The sequence below is a fragment of the Anolis carolinensis genome, chromosome 2 (assembly GCF_035594765.1).
Source record: "Anolis carolinensis isolate JA03-04 chromosome 2, rAnoCar3.1.pri, whole genome shotgun sequence".
Classification (NCBI taxonomy): Eukaryota; Metazoa; Chordata; class Lepidosauria; order Squamata; family Dactyloidae; genus Anolis; species Anolis carolinensis.
Window position 1 is genome coordinate 109,505,046 of NC_085842.1, and position 27,280 is coordinate 109,532,325.

Here is a 27,280-nt window from a genome sequence, read left to right on the forward strand (position 1 = left end):
TGTAAGGATCTCCATTATCTGCAAATCCCAATGCCACTCTTGCTCCTCTTTATTCTTTATACAGAGTAATGTTCAGATTTGAGTCATTAGTTGATAATGATTTCTGCTGTCTTAATGGTTTCAGAAACTGAAGAGCAGGATCCACTCTGAAAACGAATAGTTGTATTGGTACCCAGTTTGCAAAGCACAAAAATAAATGTTAAAATCTATTTGCATTTAATAATTTATTAATCTGTCTTCTTAAATGATACATTCTTTAGCATGATGCGAATAATTTTCTGTTTGTTTTAGACTTATAGTATCTGAATTCTGCAAAACATAGAAATGGTTACAGACTAAAATGCACACCTTACATAAACATTTAAATAGAACATTTGTATTTAAAAGTCATTCTACACACTACATTCTCATAAAAATATAAAAAATAGTTAATTAATACTTTAACTAGACTAGATATTTAAGTCCCCCTCCCCCACCGGTCCCCTTTTAAAAAGACTCCTATCAATAAGAAACTAAAAGGAGACGGTATCACAAATTTAGTGACTACTGCCAATTGCTAAAATTCATCACAATAGCAAGTTAGTTCACTTTTGTTAACTAGCAAGAAATGTACTGCAATATGATTTTTGCTAATATGTATCCTCCATTCCAGAGTTCATTCTATTATATATAACTTATGCTATGCAAAAAGAATAGTTGGACTACATAAGTGATTTTAAATTAGAATAAAATGGAAGTTACTATGTGAACAGAGTAATCAAATGTATCATATAGTTAACAATTATTATGTAAAAATAGCACAAGGGGAAATATTCAAAGATATTGTCTCTTTTTTATCCACCTCCAATGAAAATAAATGTTTTTCTCATTGAAAATAGGACATTTATATATTATTACTAATTTTTTAAACTCCAAAATTCATATCTGGAAGGTAAAATGAAGACTTCAAACTCCTTCATTTTATAACACTATTTAGGGCACATTTAAATTTATGAAAAGGCACAAAGATGAAACTCTTCGGTTGCAACAGTTAACATGACTCTCTCCTTACACTGTGCAAGTGCATCTTAAGGTGTGGCCTTTAATCTCCCAGGGTGCCTTGGTACATGGATTAAAGCTCATGGCCCTGCTCTAGCTATTCTGGTACATAGTGGGGAGAGCCATCAATGTAGTTGTGTGCAAGGATCTCCAGGGCTAAACAGATGGCAGACACTAGAGAGATTCCTGGAATCAGCTCCTTTTGAGCCCAAATAGTGGCTGGAACTTACAGACCCAAGGCAACAGACATTCTCTTTGGAGAGACCCATAAGTAGAATAACTGCCACATTAATATGCTAGGATCTCTGCACAGCTTCTTCTTGCATAATCTAGCCCAAATCCACAAGGGCAATGTATGCAGAGAAACCGGTTTCCACATGCTGAACCATTCTGCTGGGTTGATGTGAATGAATGTATTGCCCACAAATAGGATAGTGATTCCCAATAAATCAGCAGTAAGAGAAAATGGATATTGCCACTAATATTTAACTAGAAAGGGATACATGAGAAAACCAAATTTGTTTTCTACTTAAAGCAATATCATTCCACCTTTATCTGTTACTGAAGATTAAATATGGCTTTGGACACACTAGCCAACTGAAATGAAACTTCATACTCTTCTCTGTCCATCTTGCTTATAACATGATGGTGGAATAAACAGAAGGTTGCTAAATGACATATCACAGGGTGGGTCAAAAAATCTGTTTAGTTTTATGGCATGTAAACATCAGGGTGACTGGACATTAGATCATATAAACATTTCATAGATTTTTAAAAAAAACCAAGGGGAAAAGGAGTGCTTCCTATTAAACAATAATCCACAAAAATACTCTTTCAATAAGTGTTACTTGCCATTTAACAGCTTATGTCCTATGAACTACCATGTAAAACACAGACAGTTTTTTACTTGTAAAAACTGACCAATTAGATTTTGTTTGGCCATTATACATTTTAGGTGCTATTTGATCATTCATCAACCCCACAGTCCTAACACCGCACCAGGTTGTTTTTCTTCTTCTTTTTCTTTGGTGGCTCGTCATCCGTGCTGCTGTCTGTGCTGCTGCTGGTACTGCTACTGGAGGAACTAGAATCTGAGTCAAAGTCAGAAGAACTGGAAGAACTACTTGAAGATGGGGAGGAGGAGGAACTGGAAGTGCTTTCATCACTGTCACTGTCTTCAGAGGAAGAAGACGAGGAATCTTCACTCTCGGATGAAGACTCACTGGCTGAAGTGACACTGCTGCTACTGCTTGAACTCGTCACACTTTTAGACCTAAATACACACACAAAAGTTTAACAGGAGCAAAGCAGAAGTGAACAAAGTCTACTAAAACATTTCATTATTTGAATATATTTTCTACCTTTATCACAAAAACACTCAGGCATGCAGTAAATAACATTTTCTTATTTGGCAGTGCAAAATAACAACATACATATTTTGCAGAACAGAATTAAATAAAATGGGGGGAACTGCGATCTACAGTTGGCCCTCCAGATTTGTGGGTTTCACTTTTGCAGATTTTATTATTCACGGATTTGTAGCTATTGTTTAACTAGCTTTGCCTCTTCACCCCAATCTTTCTGCTGCTCCAGCATACCAACACTGTCTTTCCAAGAGCACCAGTTCCTCTTTCCTTCTCCACATTCCCATCTCAGCCTCATCAAGATTTTAAACTCCTTCCTTCATAACATCCACACTTCAAACACCTTCCTTTTGCTCTCCATCCCACCTTTCCACTGAAGCCTCATCCAGATTTGTAACCCCTTTGCCTCTCCCTTACCCACCCTCCAGTGCCTATCATCACACCACAAGCCCCTGCCTGCATTTAAAACCCTTTCCCACTGATCCACCTCTTTCACCACTGACTCTTCCAGCTCCCCACTACCGCCTTAAAAATAGCTGGCACTTGTGGTGGGATGGCAGGCAATGGAGTCTGGAAATGTCTTCAATGGAGTCTGGAGAGGAGACAGTGAAAGGTGGGGAGAAGAGAAGGAATGACTGGAGAAGAACCAGATGCATGGAGAAGAGCTTTAAATACATCAGAGAAAGCTAGTGACCACCCAAGCAAAATGAATCTATATGGTATGAATGAAAACTGCTAGCATTATTATTGCTATTTTTATTTTTGCAGTGTCCCTAACCACAGCAAATGTGAAGGATCGGCTGCACTTCTGAAATCTTAGTCTTCTGGGTATCTTGTACTTCAACGCCCAGAAGCCCCAGCCAGCTTGGCCAACAATTAGGAATTTGGGGAGCTGAAATCCAAAACATCTGATCTACTTAAGACAAATTTAACTGATCTTTAAATTAAATAATGATGAAACTTCCAAAATATGACAATGTTAAGCTGGTACATAAAGTCAAGATCCAAAACCACTTCCATTAGTGCAGTGCTTCCCAATCTGTGGTCCTTCAAGTTGTTTTGGATTTCAAAACCCAGAAATGCCAGCCACTTTGCCAGTTGTTAGGGATTGTGGGAGCTGAAGTTCAAAACACCTGAAGGACCAAAAGTTCGAAACTACAGCATTTGTGGAAAGGTGGGGTGCAATTCTTCCAAGTTGCTGGGGCCCAGCAGTCTCAAAATCTGCTATGGAAGAATGGAAAATCACCTGGAATGTGTTTTTGATGGTATGGAGAGTTGGGAATGAGGTCACATCATATGGCCGGATAGACAGTAGCACAACCTTGGATTCAGGCCCAAAGGATCCATTCAAATGTTACATTTCAAATATAAAAGTGAACCATAGTTCCCAAGACAAATCAAAACCATTGTCAGTTTTGAATTATTGTCTTAGTCATTGGATTCCTATAACTGGTTTTCTCCCCAACTATAGAATTCAGATGAGAATACAAAGGTTAATTCAGATATAACAGGAAACCATGGTTTCCTACTGTTTGAACAAGCATTAAACTCTCCTGTTTTTGGGGTCCTCAAAAATGAAACTGGAAATTTTGCTTCTATGAAAACAAGCAAGCAAGCAAATGTACACACATCACTTTCCAAGAAGGTCAGGGTGCATGCTTTGTTTAAATTTAGAGGCAAAATCTCCTATCTCCTCTCTTGCTAGTGAAAGAGGAACAGTGAAAGTGTGATGCGCCTTATTCTGAGGCATTCATGAAAGAGGAAACCATGATTTTACCCATATCATCTAAACTGAGCCTAACTGCCTTAAACCGACACCTGTTGATAAACTCTACAAACTAGCTGGCATTGCACCCCCTGATGTGCAACGGGAAGTTGCTGCTAACTGTGAGAGAAATAAGGTCGAACATTGTGAAAGCCATCCACTGCATGACTATCAGCCTCCTCCCACTAGACTCAAATCAAAGAAAACCTTCATGAGAACCACCACTCCTCTTAATGTTCCTCCAGCAACAGCAAGAGTATCCCTCTGGGCAGCTAAACCAGGCAATTCCAACTGGATGGGCCTCCATGAGGGTCTGCCTCCAGGGGCAAACCAAGAATGGGCAACTTGGAAGTCCCTAAACAGACTGAGAAGCGGAGTGGGCAGATCAAAAGACAACCTGGTAAGATGGCACTACCTGGAGGAATCCTCCACCTTGTGTGACTGTGAAGCAGAACAAACAACTCTGCATATGTATGCTTGCCCACAATGTCCTGCCTCACATACGGAGGAGGAGTTGTATAAAGCTACGGATAATGTGGTCGCTGTTGCCTGGTTTTGGTCTAAAACTATTTAGCTGCTTGTGAGTCCTTTATTTTATCACTTTTAAACTTATTTATTATGCAATGCTTTTGACACAAAATAAATAAAAAACTGTCTTAGGCTCCTTAGAAAAAAGAAATATTCCCAAGATTACACAAACTGGCAAAACCTTTTTCAAAAACTATACTAGGAAAGTTAGCTACGTGAAAGCATTTTCTGCATTGTTTTTAATACAAACAAAACTGTGCAGGACAGGCAAGTAGTGCAAATGAAGCATTTCATCTTCATTTTGGTATTTAGCTTCGTTAGTTCTAAAGAACATAATTAGAGGATGCAAATGGATATGTACTTTTTTTTAAGTTCAGGCAGTCCCTTAGTTACAAATATTCGACTTACAAACAACTCATGGTTAAGAACGAAGCTAAGAGAACAGGAAGTGAGAGAAATCTACTCCTAGAATTGGGAATTCGCTTCTGGAAGAGTTATCATGGAGAAATGGTGTCTCCACAGAAGCTTTCTCACCAATCCTTGTTTTCACAAAAAGCCAAATTTTTCAAAAAACTAATTATCACAGGGACAGAAAGTGAGGTCAAAACTTCTGAACAGGAGCACAGATAGCAAAACAAAAACCACAGGGGTGTTAACCCTTCCCTATGCTATCCAAAGCTTATATATATGGCTGGAGTTACACTTTAAAATGTATCTGCTCCGACTTACATACAATTTCAACTTAAGAACAAACCTACCGAATCTATCCTGTTCATAACTTGAGGACTGCCTGTACTATAGTTTTCAGATAAAGATCTGGAACTGAAAAGATGGACATTTCAACTCATACATTGCCACAGGATAAGTAAAGGTAAAGGTTTTCCCCTGACGTTAAGTCCAGTCAAGTCTGACTCTGGGGGTTGGTGCTCATCCATAGACACCTCCAAGGTCATTTGGCCGGCATGACTGCATGGAGCGCCGTTACCTTCCCACTGGAGTGGTACCTATTGTTCTACTCACATTTGCATGTTTTCGAACTGTTAGGTTGGCAGAAGCTGGAGCTAACAGTGGCTGCTCACGCCACTCCCGGGTTTGAACCTGGGACCTTTCGGTCTGCAAGTTCAGCAGCTCAGTGCTTTAACACACTTCGCCACCGGGGCGCCACAGGATACATTAAGCTAATACTATTTAAAAAGCTTAAAAGGAAAACCTACATTTCAAATCTAAACATAATCATGTTTAACTGGAAATAAGTCCTACTGAAATTTTTTAGTATGATTAGGGCCAATGCATAAGCCAAACGGGTTTCCTTCATTAGTCAAATTGCATCATTTATCACAGACACAGTGCAACAGATGAACAATTTTGTTGTGCTTCCTTACATACCTTTTTTTCTTGGTCTTCCTTTCTGTAGTAGATTCTCCAGAGCTAACAGATGGATAGAAAAAACAATGACTGTAATTAATATCATGAGACAATTGCATGTATGTATGCGTGAGTTTTAAAATCAATGCACAAGGAAGCCGACTTCTTAATATGAAGTAAGATGAATAAAAGGTATACATGACAAATAATTAAGTGTTGGGTTTATCTTTTCCAACTTTGGAAATCACCATTTTTATGTACACCATTGTGGGAATGTATTAAAATGTTGTATAAAATGTTTATATTAAATAAAAACTGAATGAAGTGATTTGTATTTACTTATACAGTGCTTTACTTTTTATTGTGGTTTAATATTCCATTGATATTGTAAACCATCCAGACATCATATACATATTTTAATAAATAAAATATTCTAGTGTTTCTGCCTCACTCTCAGATAAGTTCCACAAGACTGAATGGAAGAAATCCAGTAGTATTGTGATCAATAGTACCAGTATGAGTCATATCCTGACCACACTGATACAAGTATAAACCATTACTAAAACAGCTACATTGAACATTGACTTATTCATACCAGAAATTATTAGTCTATCACTATAAATATTTTCAGTGACTGCACTAATTTCATTTATTTATTTATTATGTTAATACCCCACCCTCTCTCGCCCCGAAGGGGAAACCAAAGCAGCTTACAAGTAGGCAACAATTCAATGCCACATAAACAGACATAAAATAAACATATACATATGCTCCTGTCTTTAAAGCAGTTTATGTTCATAGACCATGACTATACATTTTCACTAACAAATTTATGCAACAACATCAAAACTGTAAATGCTATTCTGTTCAGGGCAGCTGAAACCATTTCAACATAATTCCAAACTATCTAACCTCTGTTTAAAAACCTTTCAGGAATAATAATAATAATAATAATAATAATAATAATAATAATAATAATACTTTATTTTTATACCCCGCCTCCATCTCCCCTAGGGGACTCGAGGCGGCTTACATGGGGCCAAGCCCGGATAAAACAAAGCAAAATAAAACAACATCAGAAAATGCAAAACACGAAAATTAAAATGAACATTTTAAAATATAAAAATAATAAACATCATAAAAACATGGATTTGGCACCCAAGTAAAAAGGATAAAAACGAACTGGGTAAAGTGTAGCAAATGAGTATGGTAAACAAAATAGTTAAAAGGTGCTACCATCAATAAGGAAGCAACTTGGGATGGGGTGGACCATGTGACTATAATAAATAGGTGGGGCAACAGATGAGGAAATGGTCATAGATACAAAGACTATAATGAAGATGAGGAACTCAGTCTCCGAAAGCCTGTTGGAAGAGCCAAATTTTAAGGCTCTTCCTAAATACTGCCAGAGTGAGGGCTTGCTTAATCTCCTTGGGGGCGAGTTCCAGAGAGGGTCTACCACTCTCCAAGAAAGCCTGTTTCCCTATCCCAGTGGCTCCCAACCTTCCTAATGTGTTGACACCTTAATACAGTTCCTCATGTTGTGGTGACTCTCAACCATAAATTATTTTTGATGCTACTTCATGACTGTAATTTTGCTACTGTAAATATCTGATATGCAAGATGTATTTTCATTAACTGGACCAAATTTGGCACAAATACCCGATACACCCAAATGTGAATACTGGTGGGGTTGGGGGGTTGATTTTGTCATTTCGGTGTTGTAGTTCACCTACAATCAAAGAGCATTCTGAACTCCACTAATGATGGAATTGAACCAAACTTCGCACATAGAACTCCCATTACCAACAGAAAATACTGGAAGGGTTTAGGCATTGTCTTTGAGTTTTGGAGTTGTAGTTCATCTACATCCAGGCTTCTCTGTCAAAGGGGTTCCTAAAACCATCAGAAATATATGTTTTCTGATGGTCTTTGATGACCCCTCTGGAAACCCCCACACAACCCCCCAGGGGTCCCAACCCCCCAGGCTGAGAAACGCTGCCCTATCCAATAGCTCCTACAGTCAGTAAGTTCTTCTTAATGTTTAGGTAAAAACTATTTTCTTGTAATTTGAACCCATTGGTTTGTAATCCAGGCTCTGTAATAGCAGAAAATAGACTTATACAGGTATTTCAGTATTATCATTTTACCCCTCAGTCTTCTCTTCTCTAAGCTAATCATGCCTATCTCCTTAAGTTGGTCCACATGAGGCCTGCTTTCCAGGCCTTTGATCTTAGGTGCCTTCTTCTGAACCGATTTCAGATGGATTGCTATAAGATACTATATATGAGACAAAGTATGGCTGATCTGTTGAAAGCAGTGCACTGGCTATTAGTTACTGTGCTAACATGAAGGTGACATGGTTGCTTTCTCTTTAGACAGTGAAGACTGCCAAAATTAGTCTCATTTTGGCTTTATCTTGGACTCTTTTTTATTTTCCCCTGCACTTACACAGCTAATAAGTTGCCCAATCAAAACAAAGGATTCACTATTTCTTATCCAATAAAAACAGGGATTTTTATCTACAACCCTGCTTGAGGTACAGTAAGGATCGCTGCCATCCTATCTGTTTCAGCCAGCGCAGGCTCATCCTCAGTAAAATCAACTAACATCTGCACTCCTTCATAACACTTGTACAGGCATTTTTTCCTTATTTACATTCCAATGAATATCTGGCATTTTTCTCAGACTGATGCTGAAGGCAGTTTCGTAATGATATGTCAAAGAAATAAGGTGCACAGATCTAACTGTATGAATTAGATTTTTTGATATCTTATATTATATAGGTTTTACTAGGTTAATCCTGTCCTTTATAAGTCTAAGACTAGGCCAAAAAGTTGATAACTGAATAATCTGTCTGTTGTAATACACCTTTATCAAGCAGAAAACTACTAGGATTTCTGTTTGACAATAGTCTTATCCTACACAGCTTGTGAAAATATGTTAATCATGATTCCATAACTGGTCTGAGATCACAGATGCATATACACTACTTTATTTTTTCATATTTACTGAAGTGCACACCAGGCATTTTATTATTAACAAAATTTTCCACAGAATTAATCAATTATTTGTTATTACTGTAGAGTTTTCTGAACCTGTGATGACTCATGGGCCATGTAGTCCCGTCCCTAACACTGTTGTGACAGATGAAGAGGAAAACTTAGGTTTTCCTCCGTTTCAGTCAGAATTGGAACTTTCTCAGCCAGAACTGGAACCCTTGCACCTGCAGGAGATTTGCCTTCCAGAAGTTTGCCAAACAAGCCCTGAGCCAAAATCTCCCCCTTTTTCTCGCCGTGATTATTGTCAACAACAGAGAGGAGCTCAACAGGCTAATCGCAGAAGCCTGAGAATCGCGGCCAAACAAATGGTTGATTAGCCTGCTTCCCATGAGAAACTTTAGGGAGTCATGCATCTGGACCCAGAGAATGGCTTTCGCTTCTGGTTCCCCAGAGAATCTGCTCTTGGCGGGAAACCGAGACCCTACTTAGGTGTTTTGCCCACGAAGGAGTCTTGCGGAGTCAATTCGTCAGCTACGGGAGTAGGTTGTGTGTGGACTACGCTACTCCCGCGGTCGAGTTCTTGTTCCTGTTTCCAGCCCTGCCTTGTTTCCCAGGACCTTGCCTTGCTCCACGGACCTTGCCTTGTTTTTGGACCTCGCCACGAATTTACCACGGATCCTGTCCTTGCTCCACGTTCCTTGTTGCCTTGAATCAAGCTTTGTGTACCAAGAATCAAGTTATTTCCTTGCCTTGCCTAAGTTTCATGGACTAAAGGACCTTGTCATCTCCCCTCACTTTGCTTGGCAAAGTGAGTGTTTCGGTTACTGGATTACAACTTTGGACCTTACTATTTCATATTGGACATTGTTTTCCTGGACTATATTTGACCTTTCCTGAAAGGTCTTCTTCTGAACTATATTCTACATTTACTTTTATTGACTTTACATATTTCCTTAATAAAGATATTAGATAGATTCTGGCCTCTGTGTATGGTTATTGGTGCTCTGCAGCCTGGGTCGTGACAGAACCTGTACTAATTTACTGTGCACCACAGCAAATGTTTTCACTTGAAGTGGTTTAATAAATTGTACCAAATAAACTAGATTCTTTTTGTTAATCTTCACATATGCTGCAACCAGTAAGCTTGTTAAATGGCCTCTGATTAAAATATCACCCCAGCTATGAGCTCTCCAGATGGTCACAGCTTGCTAGTATTCTTTGCAATATAGAGATGATAATATTGACTTATTTTATGAGACTATTTTAAGGAATACTAAAACACTCCAGCATTTGTAATTAAAATGGGTAAATAATATGCATTACATCAAAACGAATGCGTCAAAGTCAAGATGAGATATGAAAGAATATATTTGTAGTATATTTTGTATGTTTCTCATTTACCACTTCCAATCTGATAAGAGTCTTAGGCAACTTAAAAGCTTGCATCTCTACATAGTATTTTGGTGATATAATAGTCATCCACAAAGTTAGGGACATCAAAACTGACAGAGTTGAACCAAACTACCTGAATACCAACTATTGTTCAAAATATAAAGGTTCATAACAAGTTGCTGCTATGTACTAAAAAAAAGGAGAAATAAAAATAGTAGTAATAGTATTCGCAACACTTAGATATTATTAATTGTTTCATCATCCAATCAATACTTGGCATAGTGCAAGAATGCTGTGCCAGGACAAGACTACAATCTGCCATTATCTCAGCTTTGCCACCTGGCTGGCTAGTTCAAAAATGGTTGCTTTGAAAGTCATAGTCAGAAATTGTCAATTTGAACAGGAGTCTCAAAAACCAATTTTATGATCAAAGAAATTATATCTACTACCTTAAGAACATACCAACATTCAAGAAAAACACAATAATAACATTTTAAACAGTCCTGTCTGCAGATCTGCAAACGTAAGATAAGAAGCCATTAGGAAAATGGGCGAGGTACATAGAAGGAAGGCAAAAGAAAGGAGAGGCAGATAAAGGATAAAAGGCATGTTTGCAAACGTTGCTTAAAAAGTTGCGAGAAAAGAGAAGAGAAATTAGGATGAAATGTTCTAAAGGAAAGGGGCAACAAAAAAGGAAAGAAGAATGAAATAATAGACTATACAATAAGTAGTATGGCAAGAAGGTTCAGCCAAGAGGAAAGGATCCAAAAGAAAAACAATGAGGAAGAAACATGGCAGAAACTAGCCACAGAGCAATAAAGCTGAAAAGCAAAACGGTAGAAAGCAACGACATCCCGTAAGGAAACAGAATCCCACAAAGGGGCAACAACAAGTAATACTGAATAAAAAATGAACTGGAAAAAATTTAGAAGAGGGTGAGAAGCTGGAAGATTAACAAGCTAGAAACACAAAAGCTCCTGTGTCAGAAAAGAGTAAGGATAAACCATCAGAAATAAAAGTTTCAAGAAAAGTGACAGCTGGAAATCTTGGGGATTGGGGGAGCCCTAGTTAAATTATGGATTGGTGATTGATTTAATAACTGACAGCCTTGTTTTGCTCATGTAGCAAATGCTTTTTAAATCATGCCACAACAGTAGTTAACAAAAGTTCACACTTTCCATAAACTTAGCTGGGCATTGCACAAATATATGCTCCAGCCAAACTGAAGCAATAGTATATCACTGACTTATTAATTCAACACACCCACAGAATTAAATGACACATGTTCCAAAATGTGCAGGCATTACATTTAGCCTTATGAAAATATTGGGAAAATATTGATATTTTCTCTAGCTACCATAGCTAGAAAAATGGTCTATGGAATGCATTCTTTTCCTAAGCCCCCTTATACATGCAAATTCCACCTTCTGAATTCATCATGGCCTATAACCACAGGTTATAACCAGGAGCTTATAAACAAAGGATTACAACACATTGATTTTAAATACTACGCTCAGTTGCTGTTGACCGTTGTTAACACCTATACTATTTTAGTGTATTTATTAAGATAGTATTTAAAGAATTGTTTTAAACTTATGCATTCATAACTTCACATGTTTTATTAAATAATTTTAATAAAAATAATCCCACAGCCTGTTTCCAGTGGAAGAAAAAAATGGCATTTGAACTGACCCTCATTTTCTTTTTCACTGAAGTCGAATAGATTTTAAGGATTCTTTCCAATGCCTGGATTATTCACATTTCTGTAAGAAGGCAGTCATCTACATATATGGCTGATCTTACCTTTGCTGTAATAGTTGGTTCTCTTTCTCTTTTAGTGCTTTTTTGAATTCTGTTGTTCTTGATGGTCTGTGCAGATATTTCCTTTTCCCTGTACATTCATAAGTCCAATGTCCAAATTCTAAACACTTCTGACATCTCACATGTTGTTTGTTTGCCTCCCTATGGAAATATAGAAGTATTTCAAATCAGACATTAAAAGTGAGATATTAACTACAACCAACACTAATACACTAGAATCAAGATGTCAGTTTCAGCATACAATTACACCCATGTATGTTACTTGCCCATGTCCTTGCTATGATTGTTCAAATCTGCAATATTAAACCATATTCCCAAGTCACTGACTCTCTGTACTGGTCTAAGAGCTTTCACAAGCAGTCAAGCCCTATAAAATAATTGATATTACCTACCAAGTTAATAGGTGTTGTGTGCTTTACAGTTGTTTCAGAGTTTTGACAAGCTTAACACAAACCTATCATGTGGTTTTCTCAGCAAGACTGATGCAAAAGGAGTTTGCCATTGCCTTCCTCTGATACTGAGAGACCAGACATTTCTCGGATTTTGAAATATCTGTATTTGTACATGCATAGTGAATGAGGGAAAGGGTGCCCACTAAGCAACTGGGACATCTGCTTTTTACAGGGGTCTTGTGCAAGTTCAGTCTCCCCCCCCCCCTTTCCCTTCCCCCCAATGTGTCTACTTAAGGAAAAACTCAGTGGGCCACTGTGTGTGTATCTAGCCTCTTTTCATCGAAGGTAAACGATTTTTGTTCTTGGGGTATTTTGGATTTTAAGATAAGGGAGACTCAACCTGAACTGATTATTTACAGTCTCCTACTTTGCTCATCTGTCCAACTCCTCAAGAACTATCCATCTCTTTCATATACTTGTTTCCTTTTGGAAATGGTAAAGACTGTACAGTTAAGTATCCAGAGAAGGCAGGGAGGAGGCATCTGCAACACCTCTTCCTGAAACAGTTTACCATATATACTCGAGTATAAGCCGATCTGAATATGAGCCAAGGCACCTAATTTTACCTCAAAAAACTAAGAAAACGTATTGACTCGAGTATAAGCCGAGGGTGGAAAATACAGCAGCTACTGGTAAATTTCAAAAATAAAAATAGATACCAATAAAATTACATTAATTGAGGCATTAGTAGGTTAAATATTTTTTAATATTGACATAAAACTGTAATTTAAGATAAGACTGTCCAACTCTGATTAAATAATTATTCTAACCTTCAATATAAATGGGCTTACGTATCCTTCCAATAATAATGGAGTAAAATAATAAATGTAAAAATAACTATAATGATAAGAATAAAATAATAAATGTAATAATAATAATAATAATAATAATAATAATAATAATAATAGTAAAATAAGGCAGGAAGGAAGGAGAGAGAAGGGGGAAGCCAGACGAGAGAGGGAGGTAACTGAGCAGATCAGCCAGGACTGAAGCCAGGAATCAAGGAGAGAGAAAGAGGAAACCAGACCAGAGGGGAAAGCAACAGAGCATATCTCCCAGCCAGGACTGAAGGCAGGCAGGAGGGAAAGAAGGCAGGCAAGGATGGGATCCACCTCCAAAGCAACCTCGGATCCCGGGCAGCAGCAGCAGCAAGAGGGAGGGAGGAAAAGGCACATGCAGGGCAGGGAGGAAAGGAGAGCTAGGTTGCTAAGCGGAGAGGTGAGAGTCCTGGACAGAAGGCATGGGGCTTAAAGAAGCCCTTCTTTCACTCCCAGGCCTTCCCACCAGGACCCTCACCCGAGTATAAGCGGAGGCGGCCATTTTCAGGCTTAAAATGGGTTGAAAAACTTGGATTATATTAGAGTATATACGGTATTACCTTCTACTAATAAAGACCAAGGCTCAATATGTGGAAAGTAGAGAAAAATAAGCAGTTGATGAGGGATGACAACTGGAAGAAAGAGGTGTAACAAAAGTGCTTTGAGTACTTTGTGCTTTCTTTCATGGCAGGGAGTTAGAATGGATGACCTTTGATCTCTTCCAACTCTATGATTCTGTGAAAAGCAAGGGTGGAAAACAACAGCTGAGAACCAGAGAAGCCAATATGAGAACAATGTGTCAGCCCCGTCTAATGGATTGGTCTTCCACTGGGAGAAAGGAATTTTTCACCAATTCCTCCACCAAGCCTCAGTTGTCATCTGCTTTGTCAGGTCTGTAACTTTCCACAGAAATTTTCTCAAGGTAAAAGGAATAAATCAGCAAAAATTGTCTCTACATTCTTTCCACAAGAACCATCTCATGCAATGTGGCTAAGAGGGTGACCTCTGATCACTCTGAAAGGTAGTGCCCTGCTTATAGTGTAGGTTAAGCGCATAGGTGAAGCTAATTTTTATTTCCAGTCCAAAGTATCATATATAAAACACCCTTCAACTTTAAAAAGCATCTACTTAAATTCTTCTAATCTTGCCCTGCAGGCAGAATCCAACCCCCAAATGGGCCCAGGCACATTGTGTTCCACTGACATTTAACTGTGCTGCATTCTTAAAAACTACTTTAGAACATTTTAAGACATTGTGTTTTTCATATTAAAAATTGGGCTCAAGTTGGAAAGAGTAAGAACTCTGCTCTTTCCTGTACACTCATGTTTCTAGATGAACATACTGCTGACTCAAATAAAGCTCTGCTAAAATCCCAAACTTTTTTCTTATGAGCAAATCTTCTCCAGACAATGGAGTGAGTTACAACTGCAACAAAATGTTCCAACGTTCCCACCTGAAAAGTTATTAGAGAACTGGCATCAATGAGAGAGATTTCTCTGCTCTTCCTCAGCTGAATGGGAGAAGCCTTTTACAGTCACATAACACAAAGCCAATGCAAGCTCTTCTGACACTTCTACCTGTCAACTTACTGGAAAGAGGGATACCAAATACAGATCTGAAATAGATGCTGATGATGGAATTGGAAAGTATTCTAAAGATAATTCATTCAGCTTCCTTCTATTGCAGAACTCATGCGTCATATTTAGATGTACAGCGAAAATTTTAACACGTGTTTCAAAACGTACAACAAAGGAAAATTCACCATTTTCCATTCAGCCCATTCTACTACTGGATAGTTTCTACTATCAGAAGATTCTTTCAAATATTCAGCGATAACGTCTTTTAATTTGTACCTATACAATTTCTACTCATTCATTTTACTGAACTTGGGGGTGGGCATTACATTACTACTCACCTGTCCCTTCTGGCCACTTTTTCTAGTCTAACACTTAAGATCTGGTCTCAAAGAGCATGTAGTTTGAGTGCTGAGGGTCCAAGCATCTCGTAGGAGTCCTCAAAATGCCCCATAGGTGTGTGTATAAGAGAGAAAGGGACTCAAAGCTTGCCAGTTGTTAGAGAATTGAATTTTTGAGGGAGCTCAATAAGAATTATAATGATGATTCTTTTCTTTTAAAATCCCTTAATTTTTGAAAAGACTGGGGAACACTTGAGGGGCCTTAAATGGCCACAGGGACTGCAAGAAACCCACTGGCACACTTTTCCCACTGTACCCTAGGAGAGATAATCTCTTCTAGATTCTGTAGTTCTGAAATTAGAACTACATTTAGCGCTTTTTTGCAACTGTACTTTGTTGCTTTTTTAAAATCACACAGGGTTTTCCTTTTTCCTAAAATAAAGAACCTTGGAACCCTCCAGCTAGTCTTTATTTCTTTATTCAAAGTACCACAAAAATGTGCAGTTTTCAGCTTTTAAACACTATTGCAGTTTGATCTCATTTCCCACTGCTTCAAAAGCACATTCTTTCAACACCATTTCTCTTATCTTCTTACTCCTCTTGTAATATATTTCTTCGAGAATTCATTCTTGCTTCAAGTTTAATTCTTTCTGCCTCTTGTGTTACCTATATTTCTTCTCTCCCCCCACCCCCCAAATGGGTCTTATAACTATCAAAGAGTTGGTTTCTCCCTTTTGATTTTTCAGTTTGCTATGTGGCCTGCTGCTGCCTATCTTTTCCTTCTTTCTTTTTGTTCTCTCTGATTCTTGATCAGGTGAGACTCTTGGGTTTATTTAAATCTAACAAATATGCAAAAAGTAGTCAGACTAGACCTCAACTCTTCTTAAGCAAACACAGAATCTCACCTTTAGTCTTCATTAGAAAACTCAGGGGAATTTTTTTATTCCTCCTGCAATCAGAAGACATAGCCAACACAAAGTTCCCAGTCTGCAGCAAAATCATCTGAGAGGCTGACCAAATTTCCATATCTATAAGACTGACAGTTCTACAGTCATCCCTTTCATGGTTTTGATTATTTCAGACTTGCAGTTTTGATTATTCACAAATTTGAAACACAGCCTCCCAAAGTTGTAGCTATTATGTGAACATCACACGACAGCCCCATCCTCAGAAGGTGTGCAAGAGGAGTGTTCGGATGGTGGCCATACATATGTTTGTTTTGTCTGGTACTGCCCTTCCTTTGCCTGGGTCAACAGACACTTGCAGCAGGAAAAAGAGGAGCTGGCTCCACATTTCACTTACCCCACTGATCCAATTCCTCTGTGTTCTGTGAATGTCTGTTTCTCTGAGGAAAAGAAGGGAGGTATTGGGGGGAAGAGGAAAAGAAACACACCACATACAGGAAGAGGAAGACAAACCAGATCTACTGGATATATTGAGGAGGGGGGGCTCTTTCAGTTTTTGTTCCTTTCAGTATCTCCCATTTCAGGTAAAAAAGAGGCCCATGGCACGCAGTAAAAGAAAAAAGAATCAGGATCCATAGCATTAAGTGCAGTGGCACGCAGTGCCAATTCTTCCTACTCTTTCACCTGGGACCCCATCAAGTATCCCACACATACCAGGGACCGCAGCAGAAGCATCTAATTCCTCCCTGATGATATTTGTCATTTTCCCCCTTTTGTGAAAAAGCTACATCCCTAATCACTACAAAAATGGAGGGACCTCTAGTCATAAACAGACAAGAGTTCCAAAATTGTAATGGCTAGCCATACCTCCTAGCAACACAGAGCAGGGTGAGGACTGCTTAATATCTGGAAAACCTTCTCTGCTTTGAAGAGTGGTTATAATGTCATGTTTGAAACACATATTTTACAATGGTCTACAGAACAGTCTTAACAGCAATAATTTTTGAAAGGTGTAATCACTATGGTTGAATTCTTAAACATCTAAGAATCAAAGACAGATACATTTTAGGACCATCCCATTTCTGTATTCTACACATCTCATTGTGTGAGGCCAATCAATACTGGAAAGATTTCCAGTTTTCTAACATGATTAGAATTAGTAACATTAGGTTGAATTTATAGCTACACTTAATTTTGCTATATACTGAAAAGTTTAGTACAATTATCCTGAAATGTTCTTATCCATAATTCTCGCTGACCTAGTCAAAATTTTGACAAGTGGGAGATCCATAAACCAAGTGAACAAGAGTAACTGGCTTTCTATTTTTTCAACATTTTTAATTAAAAGATCTTAATACAAAACATCAAGAATGAGAGGTTGCAGACAGACAAAGTAAATACATATCACAGGTGTACTTTTAAGATTCTGTGACCATCCAGATAGTTAGAAGTATCTTTAAGTGTTCTAGTCCTCTTGCGGTTCTTTTTTATCTGGCTAATGAACAATTTTACTTGCATTTCTGGGACCAGGTCTCTTTTATATCTTCCTCACCCTGTTCCTTTATAGGAGCATGATTCCATCATAGAATAGTCAAGTGGACCACTACTCCTCTCTGTAATAACTGCTTCAAGGTAAAAAAAAGAAAAAAGAAAAAAAAGAATGCTTGAAATACCTTTTTTACAATCACACATTTCGTACCTTCATGCTCTTTAGAATTTATTGCTGCAGTTCAAATGTATTTGTCAGACTCTCAATAATAAAAATGTGTGGAAGAGGTACAGAGGACAGACATTACACTGCCATTACTCTCCTAGATTTAACTAGCCTTTGATCACACTACTGAAATTCATTTGACATTTTAACATTTAAGTCAGAAGCTGTAGAACTGTAACCTTTGCCTCCCTTAAAACAAAGCTACATTTCATTTAAGGACTCTTATCTAACTAGTCTCTAAATTCATTTATCTGTAGATCAGGTTACACCTTCAAAAGTTTTTCGCTTAGAATTGCTTAAAAACTAGATGGAAAGCTTAAATAGCATTTATTTGCTATTATAAAACCAAAACACAGAAATGTTTAAAAGAAAGAAGACAATCAGGTCTATTTTCAGAATCACAAATATCCCGATTAATCACTAGGGAATTTATTTTTATATATGTAACTGTTTAAAGGGCAGTGAATATCTCATTACAAAAAAGAAAACCTCATCAAAAGCAAAAGCATTCTGAAAATTAAGATTTAGCACTTGTTTCTGAAAGAAAACAACTTTCCAGCACAGTTTGGATTGTTCCTAGAATGCACATAGTGTCCTTTTGGTTAAAACCAAGTCAGAAGTCTGGGCTGAAGTCCAGAAGCATTTAATTGAGAATAATGTTGCTTTCTTCAAAGTAATTTCAACATCACAGCAACACATCCCATTCTTGATGTCTCACAGATGGTCTGTGAAAAATAAACTAGTGAATGAAGAATATTCTACTACATGTCTTCCATTGCTGAATCCAAATGAGACTATTTGGAAAACATATATGAAAATGCAAAGATACATGTCTAACAACCAAAAAATGAGAGTATATTAGAAAAGCAAAAAAAAAATCAGTAGAATGGCTGAAACCTTAGCTGGAACAAAATAGCAGGGCAAATAAGATCAAAACTGGGACAAGGCAAATTTCCCAAATCACATCACTCTACAATGCTGTACCTTCAACACACCTTTAGACATCATTAGTAAACCAACACTAAAAGCCTATGTATGTTTAAACACAGTTCCAGGGAGACTGACTTAACTATATATGAAACTGATGCCTCTTGCAGGAACAATAGTACCACAGAAAACTGTTACAGTAGAGTCTCACTTATCCAAGCTTCACTTATCCAAGGTTCTGTATTATCCAAGGCAGTCTGCCTTTTAGTAATCATTGTTTTAGTAGTAAATGTTGCAATGTTTTGGTGCTAAATTCGTAAATACAGTAATTACTACTTAACATTACTGTGTATTGAACTGCTTTTTCTGTCAATTTCTTGTAAAACATGATATTTTGGTGTATAATTTGTAAAATCATAATGTAATTTTATGTTTAATAGGCTTTTTTCTTAATCCCTCCTTATTATCCAAGATTTTTGCTTATCCAATGTTCTTCTGGCCCATTTATCTTGGATAAGTGAGACTCTACTGTACCTCTATATTAATAAAAATATTAATAAAAATAAACCTTGAAAATCATACTGAGATCTCTTTAGGACTTTTATGTTGGCATTACCGTTGCTCCTATAAAAGCCCTAATTAAGACTGTATGATTCAGAGATTAATCGGGCTATTAGCAAAATCATTCCCTTGCATCCTGTTGAACTAGTGTGGTATCAGACAGAATAGCAGGTCAAATAGTGGCTGAAATGTAAGTAAGTGAAAATTTTAAGTTCAGATGTATAGCTGCAGTCCAACCAATGGTAGATCAACACACTATTTGGAAATCGTTTATAGGGCAAAATGTAAATAGAAAGTGCTTGGAAGAATTAAATCTTCTATATGCTAGAGACCATTGTCTCTATTAGCTTCTACTTTTTTACCATGTGAAGGATTGCCAACCGCATTAGATAAAGCTTGTACAACACTAGATACTTCTCTATGCTCTAGATTTCTATAGTCATGAATTCTGATGCAAATCTGTCACCAAACACTTGTGTTGAAAGAAGAATGGGGAAGCACAATCCTATATATTCATTCATACAACGCAGAAGCTTTCGACACCATTGAGCCCAGTATTCTTCTCTACCATCTAGTCAGGTTGGTACTATGCTTTGCAATACTAGCTGTAGAATGTTGTGCTAAAAGACCATGTGCTGTCATATTGATGCTAGAATTTTCAATGGTACCCTTTCTTTTTTAAGTGCAGTTTAAAATGTATTTATTTAACTGTATACCTTAACTTTCTAGAAAAATGGTGCTCAAGGCAGCTCACAGTAATAAAACCAGTTAAAAACAATTAAAATATGAAACAAATCAAAGCACAATTAAAAGTGCATGAAGTAGTTCATATAATTATTAAGTGAGATCATCCAGAGATTTAAAGAGAGCTATTGACAGCAGCTAGTTCCATTTTTTCTTTCTGACTCATACGAAGCAGTGTGGGTGTTAAATTACCATTTGAAGCTCACTTTGAATGGACCAAAGTCAACAAACAGAAACTCAATTCAGGTAAGGAAAAACAAACTATATATATGCTATTTACATTACTGAGATGGAGTTGTTAAAGTTGTTCTGCGCAAGACTATACTTCTCCTGAAAGACCCAGTTTATATCTCAGAGACAGGGTTGGGAATACACATGAAGCTAGGTCTAATTGTTATCTGTGACTCAAGTGCTTCCTAGCAGTTCAACCTTACATACACCACAGTGGCCTGACCATTGTGATTTGGTAACATCAAAATTAAATTCCTACAAGGGCTGGCACAGAATATAGGTACTATAGGTGGACCAAAACTTTAAGTGCAACCCCCTTAAACATCTTTCTTCACTTCTAAGGGTCCATTTACACTGCAGAATCAATGCAGTTTGATCCCATTTTAACTACCATAGTTCAATGCTATGGAATCCTGGGATCTGTAGTTTGGTGATGCACCAGCACTCTGGCAGAGAAGACTTGTAAAAAACTGTAACTCCTAGGATTCTATAGTATTGAGCCATGGCAGTTAACATGGTGTCAAACAGCATGAATTGTATAATACACATGTACCCTAAGATAGCTTCGTTCGCTTCCGGTCTGTTTCTAGGTACAAGTGAAAGTGATGTTTTAACCTTGCAAAGTCTTATGCACTTAAGGATTAATCTATCCAAAAACATAACTGCTCTCACTTGAACCTACCAAACTTCAGCTTCATACAAAGCTACAAGCTGCTTCCTCTGAATGCTCCACAAGTGGAAATTAGTTGTTTGAGATTTTTTGGCTGGGATGGCTGTTTGTAGAATATTTTCTCCAAGTGAAATCTAAACAATCTAAATATAGACTTAAAATTTAACAGATTTTAAACCATGGGAGATTTTCTATATACCAACATGCTTCAAAGTATAATCTTCTGTTTCAGATAAATTTTCACTGACAATTTCATTGGTCCCCCCCCCACTTTTAAAAAATAGTTGGTTTTAGACTTTTGTACAGCCTAAATGTTGAAAGCACCAGATCCCATCTGATCTTGAAAGCTAAGCAGGCTCAGTCCTGGTTAGGACTCAGATGGGAGCTCATCAAGGAAGTCAGATGCTGTAGCTTAAATTTCAGTATAAGAAAATGGCAAAGTACCGCTAAGAAAATTCTGCTAATTTCTTGGGATCACGATGCTTTGACAGTTGACTTGAAGACACATATACACTCATGTCTTAATTGTAGCTTTCTCTATATAAGTCTGTCTGGGATACATGTTTATAAAATTCTTGATACAGGTGTGATCTAAACACATCTAATTATAGGCGTTCCCCAGGTTAAAGACAAGATAGACTATGCAGGTTTGCTCTTAAATTGCATCTGTATGTAAGTAAGAGCAGGTACTTTTTTAAGTGTAACTGGTCAAATAGATAGATAGATAGATAGATAGACAGATAGATATGGTTTTCAATAGCATTGGGGTGAACACCCCAGCAACATTTGTTTTCCCGCTTGTGCTCCTGTTCAGAAGCTTTCACCTCCCTTTCTGTCCCTGTCACAATTGCATTGAAAAATTTGACTTGCTGTGGAAACAAGGATTCCCCTGCATAACTCTTCCAGGAGTCAATTTCCCTTCCTAGGGGTAAATTTCTCTCACTTCCTGTTGTCTCACCCCACTCTGTAACTATGTAAGTCAGATATTTGTAATTTGGGGACTGCCTGTATAGACCCAAATCTAATAGATTTGTGTCTCAAACAAGGAGATAGGAGGATACTACTACTAATACTAACAACAACAACAACAACACAATAGCAACAACAGATTTCAAGCAACATGAACAGATCTTCAGTATACCAAGATGTTAGAAAGATTACTCCTCTGATTTCAGATATTTCAAAAAGCAGGAAAAATAGAGGGTTGATGTGTGTTTTTCGGGCTGTATGGCCATGTTCCATAAGTATTCTCTCTTGATGTTTCGCCCACATCTACGGCAGGCATCCTCAGAGGTTGTGAGGAAAAGTAGAGTTGAAATTCCATCTACTAAGCTAAGTCTATATAGTACACTCTCATAGTAGAGAAAGTGAAAAAGAAATGAATAAAACTCTGCTATATTATATACCTGAGAGAACACCTCTGGAAATCTCTAGGTCCTGCAGGATGACTCTATGATCAACCTCTCCACAGAATTGCCTATAGAGCTAACATGGGCAAACTTGGGCCCTCCTGGTGTTTTTGACTTCGACTCCCACAATTCCTATCAGCCTAACAGCCTAGGAGGGCCCAAGTTTACCCATGCCTGCTATAGAGTCACCCTACAGACTCCAAGAAAGAACATGTTAATCAAATCCATGAATAATAAAATTCACAAAAGTCAAAATCATAAATGTGGAGGGTCAATAATACCACTTTCCTCTTTACAACCAATGGCAATCTCTTCCAAGAAGGGGCCCAAGAACAACTCTCCATTCAAAGTGCTACAACCCCATTTGGATTTATGTTTGTGTTTTTTTAAGTTGGATCTACACTGCCATATAATGCAGTTTCAGAATGCAGATTAAATACACTAAACTGGATTGTTTGAATGTACACTGCCATATAGTCCAGTTCAATGCAGCTAATCTGCATTCTGAAATTGCTTATATGGAAGTAGATTCAGCCATAATGTGCTTCCTGCTTTAATTGAGTTTAGAACAGCAAACAATTCCTGCATGAAGTCTTGTGAAAAGATGTGACTACACATCTAAATGAACACACTCAGAAGTGAAAATATATATGTAGGTGGATGGCGGTGGATGTATGTGTGTGACTTCGGAAATGGCTCCCACTTCCACAGAGCCCTGTGACTCTCACTGATGATGGATCTGAACAAAACATGGCACACAGACACCCCCAGCTCCCCCACCCAGACCAGCAGAAAATACTGGCAGGGTTGGGAGGGGAATTGACCCTGGATTTCAGGAGTTATAATTCACCCACATCCAGAGAGCACTCTGAACCCAAAAGACATACACACCATGACCAACTTTAAATACTGGTGGCATTTGGGGGCAATGACAGATTGATGGAAATTGTAGTTTACCCGCAACCTAATTAATTTTTCTAATTCGGACCATTCATAAAATGCAAAACCAAACAATGATGCCTTAAAATGTTTACCCTTACAAAATACAATTAAAGTATGCTCACCAAACTACAGCTCCTATAATTCCATAGCACTGAGCCATGGCATTTGAAGTGGGGTCAAACTGCATTCATTCAACAGTAGGCATGGGCAAACTTGGGCCCTCTGAGTATTTGGGACTTCAACTCCCACCATTCCTAACAGCCTCGGGCCCCTTCCTTTTCCCCCTCAGCCGCTTGGCTGAGGGGGGAAAGGAAAGGGCCTGAGGCTGTTAGGAATGGTGGGAGTTAAAGTCCAAAACACCAGGAGGGCCCAAGTTTGCTCATGCCTGTTCTACAGTGAGAGGTGTTTTGGACTTCAGCTCCCACAATTCCTAACAGCCGGTTTTCCCATGCCTGGATGGATGCATGTACCTTCTATGTGAGGAGGAGATGTGGAAAGGGGAGGGGGGGCTCGAAGCTATACAACTGGAAACCCCAGTAACTTGCTCTTTACAGAAACAGAAGCCCCTTGAAGCGACGGGCCTACCAAAGAAGGCAAGACGGACCCAAGACAAATGGCTTCACGCTCTCCTGTGAAGCTCCCACCCTCGCCCCGAGCCCCTCGCCCACTCACGCTTGCCGCCGAGCGATGAGGCGATGCATGGGGGTCGCCATCTTGGCCGCCGCTGGCCCCGCCCCCCGGAAGAGGAAGAGGAGGCTTTCGGGGAGGGAGGGAGGGCCAGGGTTCCCCTGACCTCGTAGGAAAGGGTAAAGGCCTTGTCACACTACCACTCCCAGGCCTCCACAACCATGTCTTGTCTCCAAACCGCATTCCTTCCACACAGGTGCACTCCCATGATCAGCAGCCCTGCTCAGGTCTTACAGACTCAAAGTTTTCATGATTGAGGCAATCCACCAGGAATAATAATAGTAATAATAATAACGGTAATGATAATAATTGTTCTCTGAAGGTGCCAGCCACAGGTGCAGGCGAAACGTCAGGAGGAAATGCTACCAGAGCAGGGCCATACAGTCCGAAAAGCACACAACACCCCAATAAGTGTCATTATTATCATTATTGTTAGAAAAATAGAATATGATTATCATTATTATTATTATATTTACTTATAGCCCGCTTTATCTCTCCTGAAGGAAATTCAAAGCGGCTTGACATAAAAGCATTAGCATATAATTTAAAATATACAAATATGCAAACATTAAAACAGAATTGTGTACAATATGCCGAATTTAAGGTAAACGTAAAGGTTTTCTCCTAACATTAAGTCTAGTTGTGTCCGACTCGGGGGGTTGGTGCTTATCTCAATTTCTAAGCCCAAGAGCCAGTGTTGTCCATAGACGCCTCCAAGATCATGTGGTTGCCATGACTGCATGGAGCGCCGTTACCTTCCCACTGGAGCGGTACCTATTCTTCTACTCACATTTGCATGTTTTCGAACTGCTAGGTTGGCAGACGCTGGGGCTAACAGGGGGAGCTCCCCCTGCTCCCCAGATTCGAACAGCTGATCTTTCGGTCAGCAAGTTCAGCAGCTTAGCGGTTTAACCCACTAGGCCACTGGGGGCTCCATTATTATTATTACTCTCATTATTATTAGAATCATAGAATAATAGAGTTGGAAGAGACCACATGGGCCATCTAGTCCAACCTCCTGTGATAATAATAGAACTTTATTTAGTCCCTTTTTGAGATTTTCTGTATCAGAAACTCTAGTTTCTGATACAGAACATATGCCGTCCAGTAGTCGTCATCTGCTCACCCACAGGAAACCATATTTAATAATCTAGAGCTGATGTGGTTTATCTAATGCAATTTTTCAAATCAGCACTCCAAATAAACTCAGGAACAGGCCTAAAAACGAAGACACAAAAACATTTTTTTGGTTGGCCTGTGTTATTATCTATAGTAGTAATGGTGAGACTGTGGACCATATTTTAGTTCTTGCAGGCCACTGGTGGTCCATAGACCACAGGATGGGAACCACTCCTATAATCCATATAATAATACCATTGCTGGGTATTCAGTGGGTTCAATCTGCCAATGAAATGACCAGTTAGTAATTGTTCAGATCCCTCCTCCTTTTTGAAGATGGGGACAACATTTGCCCTCCTTTTATCTGCTGGGACTACTACTGTTTTCCAAAAATTGTCTAAGATTTTAAACAGTGGTTCTGAGATTATATCTACCAGTTCCTTTGGATGTTACTCATTAAGCCCCTGGAGATTTCAGTTCATTTAGCTAGGTGTTCCTTTACTGCCCCTTACCTTTTTAGAACTGTAACACCTTTGCTGCCTGATTTATTCATTTTTCACTAGTTACATCTGTGTGCTTATTTATTGTTATTTTTTTTTTTTGGAAGACGACTAAGACAAAGAATGTATTAAAAGGGGCAGACTTTTCTCCCCCCTCCAGTTAACATTTCACCATCTTCTCTTGTTTTCTGTCAACTGTTTAACAATAATGTCAATACAATACTGCCAATTTTTAATGTAATAAGAAAATATTTACTTTGTACATATTGCTGTATGTGTTATGTAATTTCTTAGAAAGTGAGTAAATTAAAAGCAACAAAGTATTTGAGGAATACTAATTAATCAGTATTAAAATAACTGAAAATTTTAATGCATTTTGTTTACCAAAAACAACACTTGAATATCTGGCAGTGTAAATGTTTGGATTCTGATTCAAAAGAGAGAGGCGGGGGGGGGGGGGGGACTGGGCTTGGAAAAGGTCAAATACATTTTGTGATATGGTTTCCAGTAATACATATGTATCTTCTGCTATAAATATATGAAATGTAGGATTAAAATGTACACACTATCTAATATGGGAAGGATCCTTGTTGTTGTTATTGTGGTCTTTGCAAATTGGCCAAGACATCCAGCCTGATGTCCTTGTCAAAACTATGAATTCCCTAATTTGGTCACCTTCGATCACAATACTACTGACTAAACATAGATCCCTTTTTCACAGAGACTGATAATCTCACATCCAACAAGGAAAGTACAGACAGTTCCTGGATCTGAAATACCTATCAACGGGGCTGTGTTCTTCAGCACACGAGTCTAACATGTAGTCCATTTGACTCAAAGAATATTATATGGAACATTAAGTCTCAGTGTAAAGTCCAACATGGGAAAAACCAGCAGGAAGGAAAAGTATTTACATCTTAAAGAAATTACATTGAGTTGATGAAACAGAATAAATCAGATGAAATTACTGTGGGAGAAATGGTAGATGTGAATACAGTTCAAAGTCAAGATTAATCTTTTGCGTTTTATCAGGTTTTCTTTAGTGTATTCTTATGGGCAGTCCTGCACAATATAATAGCTTCTCCATCCAATCTCATCACAACTCCAAGGAAAGGTACAAATCTACAAATAACATGATCCCACAGTCATTTAGAAATGAAAGTTGAGATAACCCCTAGCAGATGGGGTTTTTAGTGCCCCAGAATTGTATATTATTGCACAATTCACATAAAACTAGATCTTCAAAGTACCATAACCATTTTAAGATAGTGTGATCTTTGATCGTTAGTCCCAGGTTTCATCCACTGACCACACTTACAATGTTTTAAAGGTTAAAAAAATGATTTTACCAACAAATGTATTGCATTTGAAATCTGAGTACCTTTTGATTTCATACAATGTCATGTATTGC

The 27,280-nt window shown here is 38.2% G+C and overlaps 1 protein-coding gene across 2 annotated transcripts; it reads right to left on the minus strand.

Annotated features, from left to right (window-relative positions):
- Positions 1 to 209: 209 nt before the first annotated feature.
- Positions 210 to 24,381, minus strand: zcchc10 (zinc finger CCHC-type containing 10). 2 transcript variants are annotated; one of them, XM_008104717.3, is made up of 5 exons: positions 24,236 to 24,272; positions 17,918 to 17,987; positions 12,258 to 12,416; positions 6,082 to 6,123; positions 210 to 2,311 (listed from the first exon to the last, which is right to left on the minus strand). In XM_008104717.3, the coding sequence occupies exons 2-5, from the start codon at positions 17,947 to 17,949 to the stop codon at positions 2,026 to 2,028; spliced, it is 519 nt and encodes a 172-aa protein (XP_008102924.3). In that variant the 5' UTR covers positions 17,950 to 17,987; positions 24,236 to 24,272; the 3' UTR covers positions 210 to 2,025. The 2 variants fall into 2 exon arrangements, with proteins under 2 accessions (XP_008102924.3, XP_003217448.2); XM_003217400.4 differs by lacking the exon at positions 17,918 to 17,987 and having other exon boundaries at positions 24,236 to 24,381.
- Between the last annotated feature and the right edge of the window lie 2,899 nt (positions 24,382 to 27,280).